Genomic DNA, 24,457 nt, shown 5'->3' on the forward strand with positions numbered 1-24,457 from the left:
TTTGAGATCACAGTGGTGTTGGGATAGGAAGTCTATCGAAATCAGTCAAGTGACAATTAACTCACCATTGTAACAAGCCCAGTGCAGTGGCGTGTAGCCTTGGTTGTCTTTGAAAGAACAGTCCTCCTCGGAAAGCGCCATCTGGAGCAGCTCACTCAGCCACGTGGCATGGCCACGAGCAGCTGCATAGTGCAAGGGTGTCCTCCCTCTGGAATCTTTACAGAGAATCGACACTTCTTGTTCCAGCAGCATTTGCACACATTCCTCATGTCCCGTCATAATCTGATGCATCGCAATTAAAAACACAACACAAATCTAAGAAGACTCAGCAAGCAAAGTTGTTGACTAAGTGAGATTAGGCTCAAAGCAAGTGGACATAATACCCAGGTCTTAAGGGAAAAGACTCTTATCCTACTCCAGAGAAACACAGAAGAACCTAGAAGGAATTCATAACATAAAGGTCTGTGTGAACACCAGCATTTTAGAAACATCTCTTGACTTGCCAAACATAACCATGGAAAGTATCAGCTTTAAAATCAGGAAGATGTGAGTTAAATTCTAGCTCCCTCTTGTAAAACTTGGACAGGTTAATTTATCTCTCTATGCCTAACTTTACCCACCTGTAAATGGGGATAGTAATAATGACCTCATAGGCTGTTGTGAGGACTAATGAGATATGTAAAGGCTCCCAGACTGCTGTGTGGCCCATAGAAAGTACCAAAGAAATAAGATCTATGATTATGGCATTAAACATTTAGAGTTCCTCTTCTTTTCATTGATCATGGTGGTCAGCACCATCTTTAAATAACAATCCCCTGATTTCTGCTTTTGTTTCATTTAGATTACTTGATATACTTTAAAAAACAGTTCAGCAGGTGTGTATGAAGAATTACACACAGTGTACTTATTTCAGCAGAGTACATACTTCAGGTGGTAAATGGGCCCACATTGTAATAAAGAACAATTTAAAATAGCGTGGTTACTCAAAACTAAGTAATCATCAGAATAAATTATAATACCTGCACACAATGGATGCTTAAAAAAAAGATAGGGCATAAAAATATTTAGTGATATGGACAAAGGTACTTGATATACTATAAGAAAAAAAAAAGTTCCGAATAGCATCTTCAGTATTACTTTTAAGATTTAAAACAAATCTATATTTAGAAAAAAGATTGGTGATATATATCAAAAAGTGGTTATCTCCAGGAGGTAAGATTACTAGAGATTATGATTTTGCTATTTGTGCTTTAAGATTTTTTTTGCAAATCTCCTATGACGTGCATGCAATCAGAAGGCAGAACCAAGTCTCGCAACAATAGGTGTTCATGTATCTATCATCACAGTCAAACATGACAACTCAAGAGCAGAACCTAAGAGTATCTGTCATTATTTTATCTTTGCAAGAGATTTTATAATTTCTGTTTGACTGACTGAGGTTAATTGGTTATCTCAGGCAACAATCTTCTCCCTAAAAATTCATAAGGAGGTAAAAAAAAAAAAGAAGAAGAAACAAGTTCACTACAGAATTGCTTGACTAAAGCTAAGGAAGATGTACATACCCCTCTGTGTAAAGCTGTGCAGCCCATGATGTCGACAGCATCTACATTTGCTTCCTTTTCAAGTAACAATGAAACAGCATCACTGTGTCCATATGCTACTGCAAGCATTAGTGGGGTTCTAGGAAAAGAAAGAAATTGGGCTTTTATTTTTAATTAATGTATTTATTTTAATTGGAGGATAATTACTTTACAATATGGTGGTGGTTTTTGCCATACATTGACATGAATCAGCCACAGGTGCATGTGTCCCACCCATCCTTAACCCCCTCCCCCCTCCCTCCCTACCCCATTCCTTGGGGTTGTCCTGGAGCACCAGCTTTGAGTGCCCTGCTTCATGCATTGAACTTGTACTGGCCATCTATTTCACATACAGTAATATACATGTTTCAATGCTAGTCTCTCAAATCATCCCACCCATGCCTTTTCCCACAAAGTCCAAAAGTCTGTTCTTTACATCTGTGTCTCTTTTGCGATATTGTATATAGGATCGTCATTACCATCTTTCTAAATTCCACACATGTTAATATACAGTATTTGTGTTTCTCTTTCTGACTTACTTCACTCTGTATAACAGGTTCCAATTTCATCCACCTCATTAGCACTGTCTCAAATGCAGTTCTTTTTTATAGCTGAGTAATATTCCATTGTATATATGTACCACAATTTCCTTATCCATTTGCCTGCTGATGGACATCTAGGTTGCTTCCATGTCCTAGCTATTGTAAACAGTGCTGCAATGAACATTGGGGTACACGTATCTCTTTCAGTCTGGTTTCCTCAGGGTGTATGCCCAGCAATGGGATTTCTGGGTTGTATGGCAGTTCTATTCCCAGTTTTTTAAGGAATCTTCACACTGTTCTCCATAGTAGCTGTACCAGTTTGCATTCCCACCAACAGGGTAAGAGGGTTCCATTTTCTCCACACCTTCTCCCGTATTTATTGTTTGTAGACTTTGTGATTATGGCCCTCTGACCAGCATGAGATGAAACCTCATTGTGGGTTTTGATTGGAATGGGCTTTTACAAAGAAGATTAAAAACTACTCATCATTTCCAGTGGGAGCATCTTCCTCTCTTCCTTTGTCTCTCTCTTTCTCAGTCTCTCTCCCTTTTTGACAATTGCTTAGTATTTTCTGAGTGTCCCCGATTTGCTGTCTACTGCCTGGAACAAGCTATCTGCCTCCAGTCTCTAATGACCACATAGAATGGTGGCAGTGGAATGATCAATATGAGTAGAGCAGAGGGAAGTTCCACCTCAAAATGCTCGCCTGAATCCCATCATTTTCAGAACTATGTAGCATGGGCCAAATATCAATTGAGCAGGGAGTGTGTGTATGTAAGAGATGCTCTTATTTCCGTCAGAGCAACTGTGAACTACTTTTACAGTTTTTTATGTTGGATTTCGGTTCAGTATTTCATTTGAACAAAGCTCCATTGCCTTAAAGAAAAGTAGGACAAGTCCAGAGGAAAGACCCAAGTGCTGGGCTCCAGGCGGTGAGGTCCAGTTCTGTCTTCAACATGAACTCATATATCTGGGGTGAGTCACTAGTGCTTTATTGCTCTGCGTTTCCTATTCGTAAGAGAAGACTGGGTGGGAGAACAGGCTAACAGATGAAAAATACTCGGGGAAAAATAACATAGGAAGGATAAAGATATGAAGGATTTTTACGGAGGTGATAACTTCTCGAGGTCTGTCCTATTCCATTATTAATTTTAAAAATGAGATGGTAGCAGCTTCAGAAGAGGGTAAAAATGAATAGAAAGAAGGAACAAATGAGAAAATATTTTTAAAAAGCCAGAGCACAAGGCTACATATATAAAAAGTTAGCTCCTTTTCATCAAGATACACACACACACATTTTTCTTAGATATATACTCCAGCGCAAAGCTACTTCATTCTTCTAGGGCCCTCATCCATCAATTTCACCCCAGTATAAATGCCAAATCCAGAATTCAGCATTCAGCCCTCCTAGCTGTTTAACAAATGAACTGATCAGTTGTGATTTGAAATGTCAACCCCAGGTGTGAGAACACTTACTGTCCTTTGGCATCTTTCACGTCAACCACTTCTGGGTTGTCTGCAATTTCTAATAATAGCCGCATACACAGCGTGTGACCATTAATTACTGAAAAAGAAAATAATGGACATTTTTTAAACAGACCATAGAGATCCCTCCAAAATAAAATTTATGTGGACTTCAAATTGGTGGTTTCCATTGTTGCTTGAAGGCGGGAGGAGAAGGGGACAACAGAGGATGAGATGGTTGGATGGCATCATGGACTCAATGGACATGAGTTTGAGTAAACTCCAGGAGTTGGTGATGGACAGGGAGGCCTGGCTTGTTGCAGTCCATAGGGTCGCAAAGAGTTGGGACAAGACTGAGTGACTGAACTAAACTGAACTGAATTGTTGTTGATGGACATCCCCAGGTGTCCAGCTAGTGCCAGCTGCTGGGCACAGCTGGCAATACATATGTTACCAACCCATCTCCACTTTCTTCCTATCAGGGCGCTGTGGTCCTCATCTAACTTTCTTTCCTGGATGCTGTATAGAGGCTTTTTTCCTTAAAGAGGACATCCTTTCTTATCTACTCGTATAGAACTGATCATCTCTTTTCCAGTTTCTAGGTAACCTTTCTGTTCCTCTGAGAGAGTCTCCCAACTCTGTACAGTCTTCTTGTGTCCAGTCCACCTCAAGTACTTTTTAAAAGAAGGTTGAAGGGGGAGGAGAAGGCAGAGGAGGAGGGAAAGGCGAGCAGGTGAAGGAGGGGAGGAGCAGAAGAGAGAAGGAGGGAAGAGGGGAGCAGAGGAAGGGAGGAAGGGAGATGGGAACAGAGTTTGCTTCGTATCCCCATCATTTCACGTTCTGAGGTAGATGTTCTGACTGATGACTAGTGACTTTAAGTCAGACCTCAAGCTGGCAATGTTAGCCACTGGCTCGCTGCTCACTGATTGACTGGCACTCCCAGAAGACTCACAGATGGCTCCCACCCCAAGAGCTGGAGGACTTCTCCGTCTGAGTTCCTCATATCAAAGCCCTTGTTTCTCTGCCTTCTCCCAGCAGCCTCCCACCCTCTATCACCTCCGCTCCCCTCTCTCTTCCCTGCTGAGCTCTGACTGGGGGCAGCAGGCCCTGCCCCTCCTCACTCAGCTGCCCAGGTGGGAACTGGCAATGGGCAGGAAGCGTGGCCCCAACCTTGGGTTGGCCTTGACTGCCTGGGGTGGAACCCATGGACTCACTCTGTCCTGTGTGCACCAGGCAAGATGTTCTTTCAGGAAGAAGACCCTGGTGCCACAGGGTCAGGAACCACCTCCCAGGCTGATAATCCCTGGGGTAGGGTACTTTCCTTTAGCTCGTTGAATGGAACCCGCAGCCTTGCAAAAGGCATGATTTCCTACTCAGGGAGTAGGATACAAACAAATACATTTAAAATTCTGAATGTGACCTTCTCTCTGAACAATAAGAATACCATAAAATACATTACATTAACCTTGTTACGGTTGTAGAGAAGGGAATAGATGCAGCTATGTTAGGTTGATAAAGGCTCTTCCTAGAGCTGTGTTTTACAGCCCTTTTTATTGCATGCCAGTCATGAGAGAAGGCTAATTTAACGACAGCACATTTTTCAGGGACAATACGTATTAGAATTAGCTCACATTCATCAACACCACTCAAATTAACTACAGGGATAATACCCCCATTTTGTAGACCATTGCATTCAGCTAATTCTCAGCAACATCCCATTTATGTACCTCAGGAGGAAATCTTGTAGAAATGTTGTTGCTCTTTTGCTTTTTGTTTTAAAAATTACGTTAAGTCTCTTAGCACTGGTGAAATATGCAAGAGGTTTAATGTATGCTTCAAAGAAAATAATTAGCAGAGGACTGAAAGCTAAATACTACAGGTGGTACTATTTTATAATACTCATGAAATACAGCATATTTTGATTGATTCCTTTTCCTATATCAATTTGATATTCTTTAAATTGTTGTTGTTGTTATTCAGTCATTAAATCATGTCTGACTCTTTGCCGTCCCTTGGACTGTAGCACACTAGGTTCCTCTGTCCTCCACTATCTCCTGGAGCATGCTCAAATTCAAATAGTCATAATCATAATAGTTTTGAGGATTTGTATTTTTGCCTAAACTAAAAAAGGGGAAAAATGATCTAATTTGTATCACTCATCCAGTATGAAGGAAATGGCAACCCACTCCAGTATTCTTGCCTGGAGAATCCCATGGACAGAGGAGCCTGGCGGGCCATGGTCCATGGGGTGGCAGAGAGTCGGACACGACTGAAGTGACTGAGCACATCCGGTATGCTGGAAGGCAAACTAATTCCTACAGTAGTGTGTTTTTCTTGGGCAGGTGCGGTTGAGATGGTGGGAGGTGGGTGCGTGTAGCTTTTTTGAACTTAGCTAATAGCCCTCAGTAAATATAATTCCCCTTTATTTTAAAAGTGTGGCTACACTAGAATTCTCGCCTTCCTACACACATTTTCCCCGAATTGCCTTCTAGCAAAAAGATGCTACCATTTCCTTTTGCTGTGCCCTGCCAAATCCAGCTTTGTCTCAGACTAGCTCAGCCTCTCCCTGACTATGAGTGACAGCCATTTTTCATGCTGCTCAAAGACCACAACTGTCATTACAACTATCTATGCCAAACCCTCTAAAATCCATCCTGGCTCCTGTTCCTCACAGTACTCTCAGGATTTGAAACAAAAAATTGGCCTCTCAAATGAGCTGGAAAAGATTCTGGAAAAGCAGGTTCTCAAAGCACAGGCTAAAGCTTCTGCACAGCAGACATTTTGTGGAGAATAAAATCAAATGCCAGCCTGCACCTTCTCAACAAATGGCACGGGGGACACCCAAAAGGAGTGAGTCCTGTTGACCACTAGGGGGCTCCATTGGACTACAGCCTTTATCACAGTGGCAAATGAATGACTGATTATTCTTCATTGTTTACCTGTTCACAAGGGCGATTTTCCACAACCAAAATGGGTCCTTTGTAAGTGTCAGGAAGTACTCGGTAACTAAAGCAGGGTGCTGGCATTAATAATAGGCAACTTTAAAAGGATAACTAAATGTAAACTATATGGTAATACTAAGAATGCCTAGAATACTAAATTTTATAATACTTACAAATACCAAAAAGACTAAATGTGATGGGAAATAAGAATTTATAATTTAACCATACCAATCACTGCTGACGTCATGGCTAAAGTTTTTTCTAGGAACAACTGTTTCCAGATAATTAAGCAACGCCATGTTTTTTCAATCTTTGTATTATTTTTCCTCAGTGGTTTGAACATTCAGAGATGTAGATGGCAATGCGTCCACATAGTTTAACATTCTGAGAAAATTTTCCCAAGTACAAGAATCACAAAGTCTTTTGAAAACTGTTTTCATTCCTTTGCTTTCTCTATATATCCATTATTTCACAGTGAAGATACTTACTTCTCTTTATAATATCTGCTATCCTGATCAAAGGCTATTATCACTGAACTCCTGAACCCAAAGAAAATGGTGCCTTAGCTGAGCTAGAAACTCTTCTACATTACCTTGTCATCTGTGTATATGTCTAGAAGTGTCTGGACACAGTTTTATCTAATGTGAATTAAAGAAAAATCTCAGAAGAGGCAAATCACTTACTTTTTGAAAAATACATGTAGCTTTTTAAGAGACTATTTTTACACCTGATGCATCAAGAGTCAGAACAAAATTGTGTTGGTAAAGCAATTATGTTCCAATGAAAAATAATTACTAAAAAAGGAAAACATAGGGAGTAAATATTAATGTATATTAATGCATATATATATAATCTAGAAAAATGGTATTGATGCACCTATCTGTAGGGCAGGAATAGAGATGCAGACATAAAGAATGGATTTGTGGACACAGCGGGGGAAGGAGAGAGTGGGACAAGTTGAGAGAATGGCACTGACACACATACATTAACATGTGTAAAACAGATGGCCAGTGGGGGGCTGCTGTGCAGCACAGGGAGGTCAGCTTGGTGCTCTGCGATGACTGAGAGGGGTGAGATGGGCGATGGGAGGGAGGCTCAGGAGGAAGGGCACGTATGTATGCTGCTGCTGCTGCTAAGTCGCTGCAGCACAGACGGCAGCCCACCAGGCTCCTCCGTCTCTGGGAAATCTCCAAGCAAGAACACTGGAATGGGTTGTCATTTCCTTCTCCAACCCATGAAAGTGAAAAGCGAAAGTGAAGTCGCTCAGTTGTGCCCGACTCTTAGCGACCCCACGGACTGCAGCCCACCAGGCTCCTCCGTCCATGGGATTTTCCAGGCAAGAGTACTGGAGTCGGGTGCCAATGTATACATACAGCTGATTTGTGTTGCACTACAGCAGAAACTAACACAGCGCTGTAAAGAAACTGTACTCCAATTAAAAATTTTTTAATTAAAAAAATTTAAAAATAATCAGAGCAAAAGTGAGGAAGTAACATCTAGAATGCAGAATAACACACTCAGAGGATTGCTGTCTGACAATTCTTTTCATGAAGTAGCTGTGAAATATCATTAATTTTATGCTTCAAAATGCTATGAGATTTTATTCTATGTGATTTATCTGACGATAACAATACACCGTGCCCTTTTTTTCCAGAAAGTTTTGTGATTGCCATTGGCCAAAGGTTCTGAACACTCTTTTGAGTTAAGAAGGTCAGATGCAGAGTAGAGGATTTTCAGGGCAGAATGATAGATATGTGTGTGCGTATGTGTGTATTCGGTCATATCCGACTCTATAATCCCATGGACTGTAGCCTGCCAGGCTCCTCTGTCCATGGGATTTTCCAGGCAAGAATACTGCAGTGGTGGCCATTTCCTTTTCCAGGGGATCTCCCCGACCCAGGGATCAAACCTGTACCTCCTGTATTGGCGGAAGGATTCTTTACCACTGAGCAACCTATGGAAGCCCAGAATGGTAGATACATGTCATTAGACACCTGTTCAAATTCACAGAACGTACAACACCAACAGTGGAACCTAATGTAAGCCGTAGACTTTGGATGATCATGTTGTGTCAGTGTAGGTTCATCTGTTGTAATGAATATGCCAGTGTGGTGAGGGATGTTGATAATGGGAGAGGCCATGCATGTGTGATGGACGAGGGGTATGTGGAAAACCTCTATACCTTCCTTTTCGATGTTGCTATGAATCTAAAGCTGCTCTAAAAAAAAAAAGTAGCCTTTAAAGAAGGTCAGAGCCTCTCTGAATGTAAACCATTAATCATCTCTAAGTGAACAGAAAGCCAAAAGCACTTTGGAAGAGCACAGGCATATCTGACATAGAAAGAGGATATTTTCAAAATTGGGATGAAGGAAGATGCTGCCATCCATTTACTCAAACTTCTAAGTGGGCCGCAAAACTAATGTAACCAGACTCCTGACAACCTACCTGAGGCATGAAGTGGGGTTCTTTTGGTTACATTGTCTTTCACAAAGATGGATGCACCCTGATTGATAAGTGCTTCCACGCATTCCGTATGTCCCTTAAAGGCAGCCAGATCCAGAGCAGTGCGGCCTTTCTCATCCCTGATGTCCAGGTCTACCAGAGACTGCAGAAGGACTTCCAAGGCCTGGTGGTGCCCATTGTAGGCCTGCAAAGGAGAAACCAACAACTCAAGTGCTTGCTCACCTTAAATCCCACAACAGTCCATTTGAGGGACTAAGCCTCCCAGGTCACGGAGGGAGATTACTTCAAAGAGCACATGGCATACTTATTGAAACACAGCTGAAACTAGAACTAGATGGAAAAATTACAGTGCACAGACCTCACAGTTACATATAAACTTTTTAATGCTCCTTCTCTTTTGTCAAATAATTTACTGCAAAGGTACTAAATGTATCAATGTATTCTTATATTTATATCTATTAATCTAGTAATCTAACACAGGCTAATAGCTAAATGAATTAATATATTCTTTTATCTGTCAGCTCAGTCTTAAACACATTGGTAAGATCCAAATATTTTTTCAGGAGGCTTTTCTGTTAAACCTAGAGGGAAAAAAAAATCACTAAAAACATTGTGGACTTTGTAATTCAACAGAAGCATACTGATCTTCTGTTACAGTCCAACATTTTAATTTCAACCATGTGATCCTGGTTGAGTTTCTTAATTTCACTTAGAGTTTGTTTCCTCATCTATAAAGTAAGAGCAATAAAAGTTGCCTTCCAGAGGGGATGAGAAGAGATAAAATTTCACAGCCTTTGCATAGTGCATAATACATAGTGGATGCTTCCTTTTCTCCTGTTTTCTCCATTGATTATCATCAAACATAGACACAATTATGGAAGTATATTCCATATATTAAGGCCAAGTTCAGTCCTATTGTGAGCTACTATGCTGTGTTAAAGGAGGCTTCATACTACTAAAACACAAAACTAAAAGTCTGAAAGGAAATTTTTACTAAGTCTATAAGGTTAAACACTGTATATGCACATACAAGGCCAAGGACACTGAAATAAAAGAAAAAAAAAGAATTCGGTGGGGGTGGGGGATGGTTGGTGGAGGGAAGTAGAGGAGGAGACAGTGTCTTCAGTAGTCAGAGTCCTCTCATGGTGCCTATGCTATGTTTCTACTGCAGCAATCACCCTAGGCACAATTTATTCAAAAAAATGCTTAGCCCAGACTAAGGACAAATTTCTTCAATACACAAAGAACTTCCATAAGCCATTTTAAAAACTAGGAAAGTGTGTAAAGGGTATGAAAAGGCAGCTCACAGAAAAAGAAAAAGAAAAGGTCAATAAACATATGGAAAAAACATGTAAATTTTTAGGGTACTATTTTTTAACTACCAAATGGCAGTGATTAAGTTTAGGCATGTCCGGTATTAGTTAAGACATGGTGGAAAAAAATCAATCTACACTCTGTTGGTGGCAGTATAGATTGGTGTGATATTTGTGAAGGGTGATTTGACAAACTCTATCAAAAATTTAAAAAAAAAAAAAAACTAAGTTGCAAGTAATAAATACAATGATTTTGCTGTATGAAAAGCAAATATACTCAGATAGACACATACCTGTATCTATGTGTATATATTTCTGTATTCATAGGAAATTTTAGAAGATACAAAGGAAACTTAACAGTGGTTACTCTAGATATGAGAGGTAAAGTAATGAACAAATGGACTTATTTTAACTTATCTTTTTAAAAACTACTTGAATGTTTTTCTCTGTATATATCAACTGCAACAATAACAAAAACTAGATTAAAAGGATCCACAAGATTTAAGAGTACTAAAAGGAATCGTTTATAAAACTTTCTCATTATATTATTTTTATGAATGATTACGGTTTAAACATATTAAACATATATATGTGTAGTATAATAACTCATATGCTGATGAATCCCAAATTTATATCCCAGTTACTAAGACTTGTATATTCAAATGCCTATTGAAATTTCCACTTGAATATCTAATATACATCTCAAACTTAACATGTCCCAAAATGAGTTCTTAATTTTCCTCCTAAAATTTGCTCCATCTCTGTAAATGGCAATTTTACCCTCCTAGTTGCTCAGGCCCCAAATTTTGGAGTCATCTTGTCGTCCCTCTTAAGCCCAGGGTTGTGGCCCTGCACAAGAGCTTTGAAACACTGGCGCAAGTGAGGGCTAAAAAGAGCTTCCCCATCTCTCCCCACTGCCTTGCCATGCCCTGGTACAGGGGTGCGTCTGCTGAAAGAAAGGGACATTTTGTTGCTCAACAACAGAGGTGTCATCAGGTTGTCAGGCACCTGGTGGGAAACAGCTATCCATATCTCTGTTACAATTCACACACAGGTGTTGGGTAACTAGTAGCCCTCAATGACACGATCATCTCTACTTTCAAGCCATGATCATCTCTGCTTCTTCTTTAAAATATATCCAGAATCTATCCAGTTCCTCACTATACCACATCCTCTGTTGCCACAATGACAAAAGCTTCCCTTCCCATCCTTGCTGTGTGCTGTGTTGTATCGCTCAGTCGTGTCCGACTCTTCGCGACTCCACGCACTCCATGTAGCCTGCCAGGCTCCTCTGTCCATGGGGATTCTCCAGGCAAGAATACTGGAGTGGATTGCCATGCCCTCCTCCAGGGGATCTTCCCAACCCAGGGATCAAACCCAGGTCTCCTGCATTGCAGGCAGATTCTTTATCATCTGAGCCACCAGCAAACTATTACTGAACAGCCACAAGATGAAATCTTTGAAAACTCAAGTTGGACACAGCACTCCTTGATGAAAACTCATTGGGAACACAACCCAAAACTTCCCATGACCGTTCAGACCCTTAGGATTTGGCTTCCCTCACTCTTGATCATCAGCATGGCCCCTTATTTACTCTGCTCCAACCACACTAGCCTCCCCTCCCCACTCCCTATGATTAAAGAAAGTGTTCTCCTCTGGGCCATTGCATCTGTACTTTCTGCTTGCCCTGCCTGGAGAGTTCTTCCGCCTCTAAGAGCCACATGGCTTTTCTGCTAATTCTGCTTCAAACATTTCCTTATCTAGAGGCTTCCCAGAGCCCAATTAAATAGATCACTACCCTGTTCCTCAACATATAAGGCACTCTCCAGCCCACTTATCTCGTTTTATGTTATCTTTATAGGATTTATTATCACTTGATACTTATTACATATCTATTGTTATCTAAGATGGGAGGTACTTTGTGTGTATTGCTCACTGCTGTATCCTAGACTCATGCATAGCACAGAGTAGACACTCAACAATAAGTTGAGGAATAAATTAATGAATTATATTATCATTTATTAGTATTAGTGATAAGAATATATTTTAAAGATAGCAACTATTTATTGAGGGCACTGTGTTGAGTGCTAATCTTTGCAAACATTCTTTTTATAGGCAAAAACACAGATCAAGCAATGATAATGAATTCATCCAAGATCACTTAGGAAGTGACAAAGTCAGGATTTGAAACTCAAAGTATCTACGTTTTTAGGCAATGTCTTAAAATCTTTCCCAGTAATTCCATTTAACTGACTTTCAAAATACTTTTGTGCCTACATGTAATGGGTCAGAGAGCTGAATAACAAAGAGTGAATCAGAAACCTAAGATGGAAAGCCTTTAATCTAATCTAGCTTCAGAAGCAACAGCTAATTTCATGGAGCACTTGCTGTGTATCAGGCAGGACTGAACATATATAGCACCTTATTTGCTTGGATGCTACTGTTATTCCCATTGTTACTGACAAGGACACAGAAGGCACAGATGTTCCTCAGTCCTCTCATGGGCACACAGCCTTCCATGGTGGAGCTGGAATTCTCAGTCACACCACAGAGCCTGAGCTGTGGGCTTGTGAGCATCTACAGAAAGCGTGCGACAGGGCCATAATGTATACATTTATCTTTTTTATTATAGGAAGTTTCAAACTTACACAAAGAAGAGAGGATAGTGTCATAAATTCCCAAATATCCATCATCTAGTTTCAGCCATCATCAACTCATGCCATCAGTTTAAGCCAGCTTGGGAGCACCTATCCTCCTGTAAAGGTGGAGCATCTACATTAGAGTATAAGTCAGTCTCTCTCACTTGACCCTGGGCTTGAGCCTGTCACTTATTTGAACTTGAATTTGTGTAACACCTCTTCTCATTTTAAATTGTAATGGTAGTGACTGACTCAGTTTATGTAGAAATCCTGACTTTACATCAAAGGGAGATGAGTCCACATAGATAATAGCAGATTCCAGATGCTATTTGCAAATGTTCCTTTCTTCAGTGTCACTTACTATGATGACAAAGATAGTAAACATTTACACCTTCTGTTATTTGACTTTAGTCCAGTTAAAAAGCAGAGACATTACTTTGCCAACAAAGGTCTGTCTAGTCAAGGCTATGGTTTTTCCAGTGGTCATGTATGGATGTGAGAGTTGGACTGTGAAGAAAGCTGAGCACCAAAGAATTGATGCTTTTGAACTCTGGCGTTGGAGAAGACTCTTGAGAGTCCCCTGGACTGCAAGGAGATCCAACCAGTCCATCCTAAAGGAGATCAGTCTTGGGTGTTCATTGGAAGGACTGATGCTGAAACTCCAATACTTTGGCCACCTCATGTGAAGAGTTGACTCATTGGAAAAGACCCTGATGCTCAGAGGGATTGGGGGCAGGAGGAGAAGGGAACAACAGAGGATGAGATGGCTGGATGGCATCACTGACTTGATGGACATGGGTTTGAGTGAACTCCAGGAGTTGGTGATGAACAGCGAGGCCTGGTGTGCTGCAATTCATGGGGTCGCAAAGAGTCAGACACGACTGAGTGACTGAACTGAACTGAACTGAGGAAAGTAGAACTGGCAACTTATAAACTGCATGCATATCTACAAAGCACGGTAGATAACATATTTAGATTAATAAAGAGAAAACTCAGAGCAAAAAGAAATGTATGCAGGGAGGAACCTCATGTAGAGGGCTCAGCACTGCTCAGGACTGCAGAGTTACACTGCAGGGCACTTAAGTGCTCACCTAAGAACCTAACTCCTGTAAAAGACCCCTGAAGTTTCTCCTTTTCATTCTCACAACAAAAAATAAGTCCATTTGCATGTGTTAAAATTTACTACTGCCATTTCGTTCTTTAGATATTTCCAAGTATATTTCATTTCCACATTAGATCATGCTTATTTTATTTGCTTTCTCACAAGATTCTATGTATTCAGTTCATGGATTGCCAGTGAATACAAAGAATGTTCTTGCTTTACCATAGCAACTTGAAGATTACTTTGAAATATAAAACTTTCGAGTCCTCTGACTCAAGGTGGTCTAAAGGTGGTCATATAGCTAATGTTATAACAGGACTGGAACCTAAGTCATCTGATGGCCTTTACTTTAGGGCTTCCCTGATGGTTCAGCGGGGAAAGAATCTACCTACAACGCAGGAGCTGCAGGAGATGTTGGTTCGATCCCTGGTTTGGGAAGATCCCCTAGAGTAGGAAATGGCAAGCCATTCCAGTATTCTTTCTTGGCAAATTCCATGGACAGAGGAGCCTGGCAGGCTAGAGTCCATGGTGTCACAAAGAGTTGGGCACAACTGAATACAGGAGCACAGCATAAAGAGGCTTAATATTAAAATAAAATAGAGTGAAACCTGCTGAAGGAAAGCTTCAGAATTCCAATCCATGCTTTCTTCTATATCAGGCACTTGAAAATTCAAAGAGAGGATGGCTGAAAGGCTAGATTTATGTATAGAATTCCCCTTGTCTCTTCATTTAGTCAAACCTACATCTCTTGAATTTTAGTATGCAAAAGCATTACTATACAGAGTTGAAGACATAAAACTATGTATATTAAACATCCAGGGCAAGTTAAGGGAAATAATAAACGTAAACTTGATAATACAAGAATTTTCACTTACCTTCACACTTTAGAGCTTAACCCTAGAAACAAACTATCACGTAATATGGGACTCTATTTTATGGCTAAATGCATGACTCTATCTTTAGGTAGTTATGTGATTCTTAAAGTCTATAAAAAAGAATACAATAAAACTTCAAGTTCTCTGAAAGAGATTCAAGTAGTCAGGAAAGAAGATCTTTCTCATGTCAGCAGTGCATATGAACCAAGCTCGTAATTTTCTATTTCCATCCCAAATCAGGTGTTCAGTGGGTAGTTCCACAGATAATTTCTTAAATAACTCAAGGAAGAAGTAATCACACAAAAGAACAAATACGTTGGCTCAAAAAGCATGTAGTATTTTGGCTTTCAATAGATAACCCAGTTTAAGCCTTCACTAGAAGCAGCAAACATTTCAAAATTTTTTTACAAAAGACTTTAAAATATCTCATTAAGTAACTTAAATATTTCTTAAACATGATTAATTTCTTCAAATGTTTTAGATTGGAACTGAGGGCAGCAGGAGAAAGAATTTGGAATCTCAGCAAAATCCATGAAACAACCGGTCCATCTGGAAAACTCAACAGCTGGAGCCTTTCATTTGCATAGCCTTGTTTCTCAATTTAATTTTTTTCAAGTGGATGAAATGCTTATGAAATTCACTGGGCGGATAACCCTGGAGACATGAATCATTCAGCCAGGAAATAGTAACTCAAGGCAGGTCAGGTTTCTTGGGGGCAGTCAAGGTTTGGGGGCATCTGGTTCTCTTTCATTGTAGACTCGTCCATGGAAGAAATAATGTGCCTTGAGTTTTAATTAAGTTAATTGCTACAGAAGGTCCTGGGGCGGGTGATGGGCATACTTGTGGGGTTCTTGGAGCAAATACTAATTTCTTTAAAAAGTGTTAGCATTTACAGGGAAAAATACAAAACAGTTTTAGAATTAACCCACTGCTATCACCCTGTCAAAGTCATCATTATCATGGTTGCCTTATTTCTGCTTTGTTCCCTGACAATTTAAACTCAGCATAGAAGCTAAAGTGATCCTTTTAAGATAAAAGCCATATCACATCATCTGTCGCCTCAAAACCCTCCAAATGGTTTCATATTGTGTCAGAAAAAAATTCAAGGTTCCCACTGGAGTCTGAGGCCCTACCCTGCCTCCGTGCCGCACTCCCCAGCCTGCTGACAATATGTGTACCTCCTCTCTACCACCGTCCCCTCATTACTCTGCTTCAGCCACGGTGGCCCTGCTGTTCTGGGAACGCGCCAAGATGCTCATACCAGGGACTTTGCACTTCTGCCCAGAACACTCTTTGGTCAGAGACCAAATGGGTAGCTCATCGAGTTGCTGTTCAAACAGGAGATTCTGTGCTGTGAGAAACATCACCCCATCTGCCACCTTGATGCTCTCTACCTCACTGCTCCTGTTTGTAGCGTGAGCAGCACACACTTCTTACCATCTGCTATGTTGTCTATTTACTTGCCTATTGTCTTTCCTAGACTGGCCACCCTACAAAACCAGCGGTTGGGTTTTGTTTACTGCTATCTCTCCAGCTTCTGAAGCCATGCTTCGCACATGCACAGTCAGTACACGTCAAAGGGAAGAATGATACTGATGTTACTAAGAGCAAAGATGAAGCCCCAGCTGATTCCACATAAGCCCAGGTGCCGTCCTAACTGCTTTACATGTATTAACTCATGTCATCCCCACTACGTCCCTATGACAGAGATAGTGCTATTCTCCCCATATAATGGGTGGGGAAACTGAGACACAAGAGGTTAGTTTTTGCCCGAGATCATACAACAAATTAACAAGTTGGAAAGGGTTTGGGGGTTGTTAATTAACTCACTCCTTTTTAATTTACAGATAGGAAAACCATGTCCAGGTGAGATGCTAATGAGAAGACTGCTGGCTGGGACCCCCTCTTTCCAGGGGGTGCTTACTAGACCCCTGCCAGCTGGAGAACTACCCAAGCCCATCTCTCTCCAGTGATACCATACCATCCTGTCTTTACATGACTGGAAACGCATAATACTTAGCAGAACACCTAGCATCCAGAAAGGACTCAATAATTTATGAAAGAAAAAAGAAAAAGAATGAGAGATTATAAAATTTTTGGAAGCTAAGAAGGTCTCTTCTCAGATTACCAGCGGGCTTAGCAATGCAATCAACCACACTGTCAAAGGAAATGAGAATCCTATCTGAGATAACCTTACTGATAGGTGTCTCTTAGGGTAGCTAGAGCTTCTATGAATGCCCAGCCTTGGGCTAACTTCCCCAGGCCCAGAAGATGGCTGAGCAGAGAGAGGTTCTAGGGTCAACCTTTAGAGCAACCTGCTTTGTTGCTCTAAGCCATATCACATCATCTGTCACAACCCTGTGGACTGCAGCACACCAGGCTTCCCTGTCCATCACCAACTCCCAGAGCTGCTCAAACTCATGTCCATAGAGTCAGTGATGCCATCCAACCATCTCATCCTCTGTCATCCCCTTCTTCTCCTGCCTTCAATCTTTCCCAGCATCAGGGTCTTTTTCAATGAGTCAGTTCTTTGCATCAGGTAGCCAAAGCATTGGAGCTTCAGCTTCAGCATCAGTCCTTCCAATGAATATTCAGGACTGATTTCCTTTAGGATGGACTGGTTGGATCTCCTTGCAGTCCAAGGGACTCTCAAGAATCTTCTCCAACACCACAGTTCAAAAGCATCAGTTCTTTGGTGCTCAGCCTTCTTTTTGGTCCAACTCTCACATCCATACATGATACGGGAAAAACCATAGCTTTGACTAGATGGACCTCTGTTGGCAGTTATGTCTCTGCTGTTTAACATGTTGTCTGGGTTGGTCATAGCTTTTCTTCCAAGGAGAAAGCATCTTTTAATTTCATGGCTGAAGTCACCATTGGCAGTGATTGTACTAAGAGACAACTGGTATGAAACTTTATAAATATCCACCCACCTTTTCTACTCTAAGCCCATGTCCAGCAGAAAGACTCATGGACGTTTTAGCCTGCTTTCACAGGACTCAGCGTGTGCATATTTATCACTGTGCATACCGTGGTTATGTCGGTAGATGTGGCAGAGGGTGGTGAGTGAGATGCTAGCAGATGGGCTGGTGGGTACCTGAGGAGACTGGCAAGGAGGGAAAGCCTCCAGGGAGTGTGATCAGTTCATTCCAATCCTCATGGGACGGCCTCAGCCCTTCCTTCCTACATTCCTACCTGCCTCAGTTCATCCCAATCCTCATCCTTTCCTACCCTGGCTGAATTTCTATGTGTGTCCATCAATAAAATACTCCTCTCAGCTCTCCAAAATCTCCATCTCAATTTTTCATCAGAATGAAACTGAAAACGTGCTTATGTGTGCGTGGTACTGAGTACAATGTTGTCACTGTTAAACATAGAGACCCAGCACCCTACTCTTCCCAGTATCCAATCTCTAGCTGTGTCCAAACATCTTGATGGCCCTGTACTGAGGTCTCACAACTCAGCAGCGCCTTGTGCAGGTGAGCTGGCTGTTGTCAGTCCGAGAGGTTTCTAGGGAACAGCTGTTGATTAGCAAGACCTTCACAGACGTAGAGTGGTGGTAAGCTTCTCAGCTCTGTCACCCTCAGGGAGAGTTTGGTGATTCTCACTCTGAGTTATTGCATTTCCTTTCAATGATGGGATGCGGAGAGGAAGCTTTATTGGTGACAAAGTAACTTCTGCCTCCCTCCCCAGTGGCTCAGATGGTGAAGAATCTGCTTGTTGTGCCAGAGACCAGAGTTTGATCCCTGGTTCAGAAAGATCTCCTGGAGAAGGAAATGGCTACCCACTCCAGTATTCTTGCCTGGAGAATTCCATGGACAGAGGAGCCTGGTGGGTTACAGTCTACGGGGTCGCAAAGAGTGGGACACGACTGAACACCTAGCACTTTCATTTTCACCTCCCTCCCAGATCTCACCAGATTACAAGAAGCAGGGTCTGATTCTTTCCATGAGACCCCAATTTCAAGCCTCGGCAGAAGCTGCAGAGCTGCTTTCATGCATATTTCCATCTTGCTCTCACAGGTCTGTGTTTAAATATCTCACAAGTTTTTAACTATGGTATTCAATTATCTACAGTTCAATGCTTGTTGTCTATATTTACATCTCTAAAATAAAAATAAAACATTTCCTCGGTTAGTAATTATTATTACTAGCTAATAATTTTAAAGACTGCTAAAATGTGTAACAATCATTATTAAGAGCACTGTGATTGGGCTCCATGCACACTGTCTCTTTTCCTTTGTCCTCGTTTTACAGATGGGGAAATCAAGGCTCGGACAAGGTGAGTGACGTGAAAGTCACCAGTGGGTGAAACTGGGATTGGAATTGGAGTCACATCTGTCTCTGCTGCCTGAGGCTTTAACCATGTACTGTGTTCATTATGAGTTATTACTGCATTGCTATGCTTTCCTTTTAAGAGCAGCCTAGTTTTGGGAACACTTAGGGTTCTTTTGTAACAAGCTGAAGCTTCCCACAGCATCTCACTTACAGCTAAATGGAGCGGACTCTTGGTAGCACCGGAATCTGACTCTTCAAAAACACTGTTGGTTCTTTCCAAAAGCTGTGGAGAGGAAAAGAAAACAACAGTATGTGAGTACAAGCTGCAGAAGGAATCCTACTTTACGGATACTAATGTTGACAAAAATGAGAAAGAAGGCTTCAGTCTTTAGAAATCATGCCACTTATCAGAAATATAAGAAATCAGATACAGCATATCTAAAACAAATATGGTAACTGAATATTTCAACTTCTAGGTCATCTTAGCATTTGCTATTTTTTTAAAAAGCAGCTTTCATACTTGAAAAGTTGCTCAGCTTCACCAGTCTAGAAAAATAATTCTTGTTAAATCTACTTCCCACCCAGTAGTTAGTCATAATAAAAAAATGACAACACCCAGGGTCTATTCTACTATCAAACACATATTTACTGGAGATAAGTGTTGAAAAAGACTTATGAAACTCTTATTTTCATGAAGCTTACATTCCAGAGAGAGAACACAAACACATAAACATACACATAAGAAAATAATCTGGTAGTGAAATACGCTTATAATGAAAATAAAGTAGGGTGATGTGAAATGGAGTGACTGGGAAGCTTTTTACAGCTGACAGCCAGGGGAGGCTTCTCCAAGGAGATAACAGTTAAAGTGGGAAGACACTTTAACGGTAATAGGAAGAATTGTGACTGGAGAGCATTCTGGGAGGAGGGAGGAGTTAATGCAAATATATCAAGTGGGGATGAACAGAGTGAGCTCAAGGAATGGAAAGAATAGTGGGATGAGGGCATGATGTTGCTGAGGGTATCAGGTAAAAGACATTTTCATTGACTCTCGTTGGAAGAACAAATTGTTAAAACCTTTCTGGGCAGGTTTGTGCATATCTTTGACATCAGGAATTAATTCCTACTAAATAATTAGACAAGCACACAATGACACATGTACAAAGAAACATATTCATTTAAAAAATGTGCCCAGACACTGCTCCAGGCAGTGAAGATTCAATAATAAATAGTATATTTAAAGATCCATTTTTCTCAAGGGGTGGGGGTATCAGGCAATAAAAGAAAGAAGTTATGTAATTATCCAGAAAGTCATAGGTGCTGTGGAGAAAAAACAGAGAAGAGTTTGGAAGGCTGGAAGAAAGGTCAGTTTGCAACTTTAAATATGAGATCAGGAAAGGTCTTACTGAGCAGGTGATGGTTAAACAAAGTGTGGAGGTGGTGAGAGAGCCATGTGGTATCTAGGGGAAGTACATTCCAAGCAGAGGGGTAAACAACTGCCTAGTCCTTTAGGGACAGAGATGTTTAAGGTCATTAATGAGACGGGGAACAAGGATGAGAATAACATCCCTCTCCTAGACTTCCCAACAATATTATAAACACCTGCTTTTTTAAATATCAAATTTTAAAATTTTCTGGTTTTCTGCTTAAAATAGCTAGCATGGCTTTTGTTTCCTTCAAATGCCTGGCTGATTCAAAAAGTAATAAAGATTTAAGTTTTCTTAATGAGGGGTGGAGAAGGGGAAAATACACCTCTCAGTACACTAGAAAGCAAAACCTCCTAACATGCTCTTTATTCATGTGGAAAAACACATTTTAAAGCCATATGTGTGGAAAGATACCATTTTCATTTCAAGAACTGTATTGATATGCCTACATATGCAGAAAAAAAAGGTGAGAAACATATACCCTAAAATGTTTAATACAGTAGCCTAAAAGTGGGAGTCTAGATGATTTTTATTTTCTTCTTTATCTTTCCTGGGTTTTTTCTGGTGAATGTATATTGGTTTTGTAATAAAATCACTAAAGCTATTTCTGTTTGGAATAAAAGTGATAAACATTTCTTTTCATTTACTAGAATGATGTCCACAGACCCCTAGGTAGGTCCATCCTTGACCTGGGCCTAGTTCTAGTTCTGTGGCTCTTTCTGGTTCTAGTTCTGTGGCTTCTTTCTAGCCAATGAATGTGAAAAAAAAAAGAGGTTGCATTCTCTGGCAGATCAAATATCAGTGCAAAATTGATTATCTAAAAGCACACAATTTCAAATTTTCAAGTAAAACAATACAAATCATTATATCAGAAGCATGAGGCATTATATATTTGTTTTTATTAGTGTGAGAATAGAATTTGGAACTGAAGCAATCTACAATACATTAGAATAATGAGAGTCAATTTCATTTTAACTTCAAAGCAAATAACTTTAAAAACCAATCTGCTGTACAAAGTTGAAATAAAAGCAGCCTCAACTGCTTGAAAAGGCTAGAGAACAGCTGTTCTCTGCTTTGTTTTGCAACATTATCACCTGCAAGACTTCCTGGAATTGACAGTGTGTACCAACTCCAAATCCTGTCCTAGAACGAACTTTTAATCAGAGGAACACAGAATTTCCACTATTACTACAAACACGATGAACAGAAGCAAGAAGACAATATACTGTTTATAGTCACAAATCAGCCATATTCCCAGAAGATTTACTATGGAAGACTATTTTTCTACATGTGTACCTTGATCATCCTAATAGCACGGGATGCTTTACTTCAGTCATTTGCTTAATGTCATCTATATGGGGGACTCTCGGTTAGGAACCAGATTCAGTTGTGCAGCAAGCAGATGTGGTCACTGACCTGGGAGAGCTTTGAGGCTAGTGGGGAATCCACAGGAGTTAACAGGTAGTGAAAACTGTGAGGCAAGAGCTAGGATGCAAGATGCTATGGGAATATGAAGGAAGAGGTACCTGACATAATCTTGGGGGGTCAAAGAAGATTCCTCTGTAAAGGAAATTTTACCGAGACCAGGATGGTAGGAGTCTGCCAGGCAAAGACAGAAGGGACTATTCAGGCAGAAGAAAGAGCTTGTGAGAACAGTGAGTACAACACCAAAAGCTTTAAGTTCAATAAGACTAGATTAAGTTCAATAAGACTAGATAACATGTAGGAGTGAAGAAAGAGTGAGGAGCAATGAGGCTGTAAATGAAAGCAGACAACAGATTAGGTACAGGGTGATCATATCATTACTGTCCAATCTAGGCCATTTTTCAGATTGAAATTGGGCTGGGATAATAGCTGTAAGGGCTTCCCTGGTGGCTCAAATGGTAAAATATCTGCCTGCAGTGCAGGAGACCTGGGTTTGATCCCTGGATCAGGAAGATCCCCTGGAGGAGGAAATGGCAACCCACTCCAGTATTCTTGCCTGGGAAATCCCATGGACAGAGGAGCCTGGTGGGCTACAGTCCATGGGATCACAAAGAGTTGGACACGACTGAGCAACTAACACTTCTACTTTAAACAGCTGTAAAGCAGAGCATCAAATCAGGATAATTCCTGAGACTCACTGAAGTGCTTTTAACGGGGAAGAGGCATGATCATGGTCAGATTCTTGGGTTTCATGAAAATGCTTTAACTGCAGTGTGGCAAATGAACTGCAGTGGTGCTTGGGGCAGGTGAGGACTGCAACTCTAGGAGCAGGGAGATCGGTTAGGATATTTCGACTATAGGATTGAGAAATTGTGAATTAAGTTGCTGAGAACTGATGGTGGCCTGTCCTGCAGAAGAGGCAGAGGAAATGGAAGGAAGTGGGGATATTCAGGACTTTTACTTATTCATTCAATAATTACTTATTGAGTGCTGTGCCAGATACTGAGACTTCCAGTTCTCAAATAGTTCCTACCCACATGAACCTTAGAGTCCAAAAGGCATAATGGGCACCATTCATCAACTGAACAATGGAGGAAGGGGAAAGAAGAGTCAAGAATGACATTCCGTTTTCTTGCTTTGATAACAGGGTGAATGGTGACGCCTTCTTTAAGACAAGAAACAAAGAGAAGGCACAAGATGAGGGGAAGGAAAATGCATTGAGTTTTAGTTTGAAGTACTTCTGGGACATTCAAGGCTAGATGTCCACTGGACAGATGGATATAATGTTTGAAGCTTAGAAGAGTGATCTGGGCAGGAGTAACGGATTTGGCAATCATCAGCAATGGCTGAGACAGGACGCCTTCACTGTGGATGAGATTGCCTGGGAGAAAGTGTAGTGAGAGAGGACCTAAGCCTCAGGAATCTCAATTATTTAGGGTTTGGAAGAGAGTCTGTAAAGGGGGCTTGAGAAGAGGAGGGTTCAGAGAGGTAGGAGGAAAACCTGGAGAATGAGGAGATGATGATGGTGGTGGTGGCGATGATGACGGTGGTGGAGCACATGATTACTATGATATGAAGGTGGTGCTGGTGATCAATGATACTGTCATCTCACTGATGACAACCAAAAATTATTAAGCATTTACTATGAGTTAAGCATTCCTCAAACTCCAGTACTTTGGCCACCTCATACAAAGAGTTGACTCATGGGGAAAGACTCTGATGCTGGGAGGGATTGGGGGCAGGAGGAGAAAGGGACGACAGAGGATGAGATGGCTGGATGGCATCACTGACTCGATGGACGTGAATCTGAGTGAACTCCAGGAGTTGGTGATGGACAGGGAGGCCTGGCGTGCTGCGATTCATGGGGTCACAAAGAGTCGGACATGGCTGAGTGACTGAACTGAACTGGACTGAACTGAAGCATTCCATAGATTATCTCAACCCATCCTCAGAAATCCATTAAGTAACTTGCTCAAGTTTGCACAGCCTGGAAAACACAAATCATGGAATTGAACCCAGGTCTAACTCAAAACCCATGTTATTTATCCCACAAAACACCTTCCTATCAACTGATAAGCTGAGACTTTTCCCTGATATTTCAAAGGGAAAAAAAAATAGGGATGAGGGTAGGAAACATGAAGAGTTTTTTTACGTGCTTTTTTTTTTAAGTATGTGAGTCTTTTTATGTCTCTAACTTCAACAATTCCCTTTGATTTTTGAGATTTTCCTCTTTGTTTCCTAAGTAGTGGTTAAGTATTCTTTTTAGTTACACAGCAGTCAAAGGGAACCTTAACTGGAATCTAGCTTCTCTAAGATGCCTCTTCCTTTGGTGATTCTTCTTTGTTAGTTAAGAAGGCAATGTAAAAAAGTAGGGAGAAAAGAAATCTGCAAGTCATTCAAAAGTGACG

The 24,457-nt window shown here is 40.9% G+C and overlaps 1 protein-coding gene across 1 annotated transcript in view; it reads right to left on the bottom strand.

The window, feature by feature from the left end:
- The window catches only part of ANKRD44 (ankyrin repeat domain 44), a 306,550-nt gene that overhangs the window by 12,348 nt on the left and 269,745 nt on the right, over positions 1–24,457 (bottom strand). The window contains exons 17-21 of the mRNA XM_052658099.1: positions 19,409–19,480; positions 8,974–9,175; positions 3,599–3,686; positions 1,563–1,680; positions 66–282 (exon numbers count right to left, since the gene is read on the bottom strand). Coding sequence (XP_052514059.1) covers positions 66–282; positions 1,563–1,680; positions 3,599–3,686; positions 8,974–9,175; positions 19,409–19,480 — 697 coding nt within the window. The remainder of the gene's footprint in view (positions 1–65; positions 283–1,562; positions 1,681–3,598; positions 3,687–8,973; positions 9,176–19,408; positions 19,481–24,457) is intronic.

This window comes from Budorcas taxicolor, chromosome 2 (assembly GCF_023091745.1).
Source record: "Budorcas taxicolor isolate Tak-1 chromosome 2, Takin1.1, whole genome shotgun sequence".
Lineage (NCBI taxonomy): Eukaryota > Metazoa > Chordata > Mammalia > Artiodactyla > Bovidae > Budorcas > Budorcas taxicolor.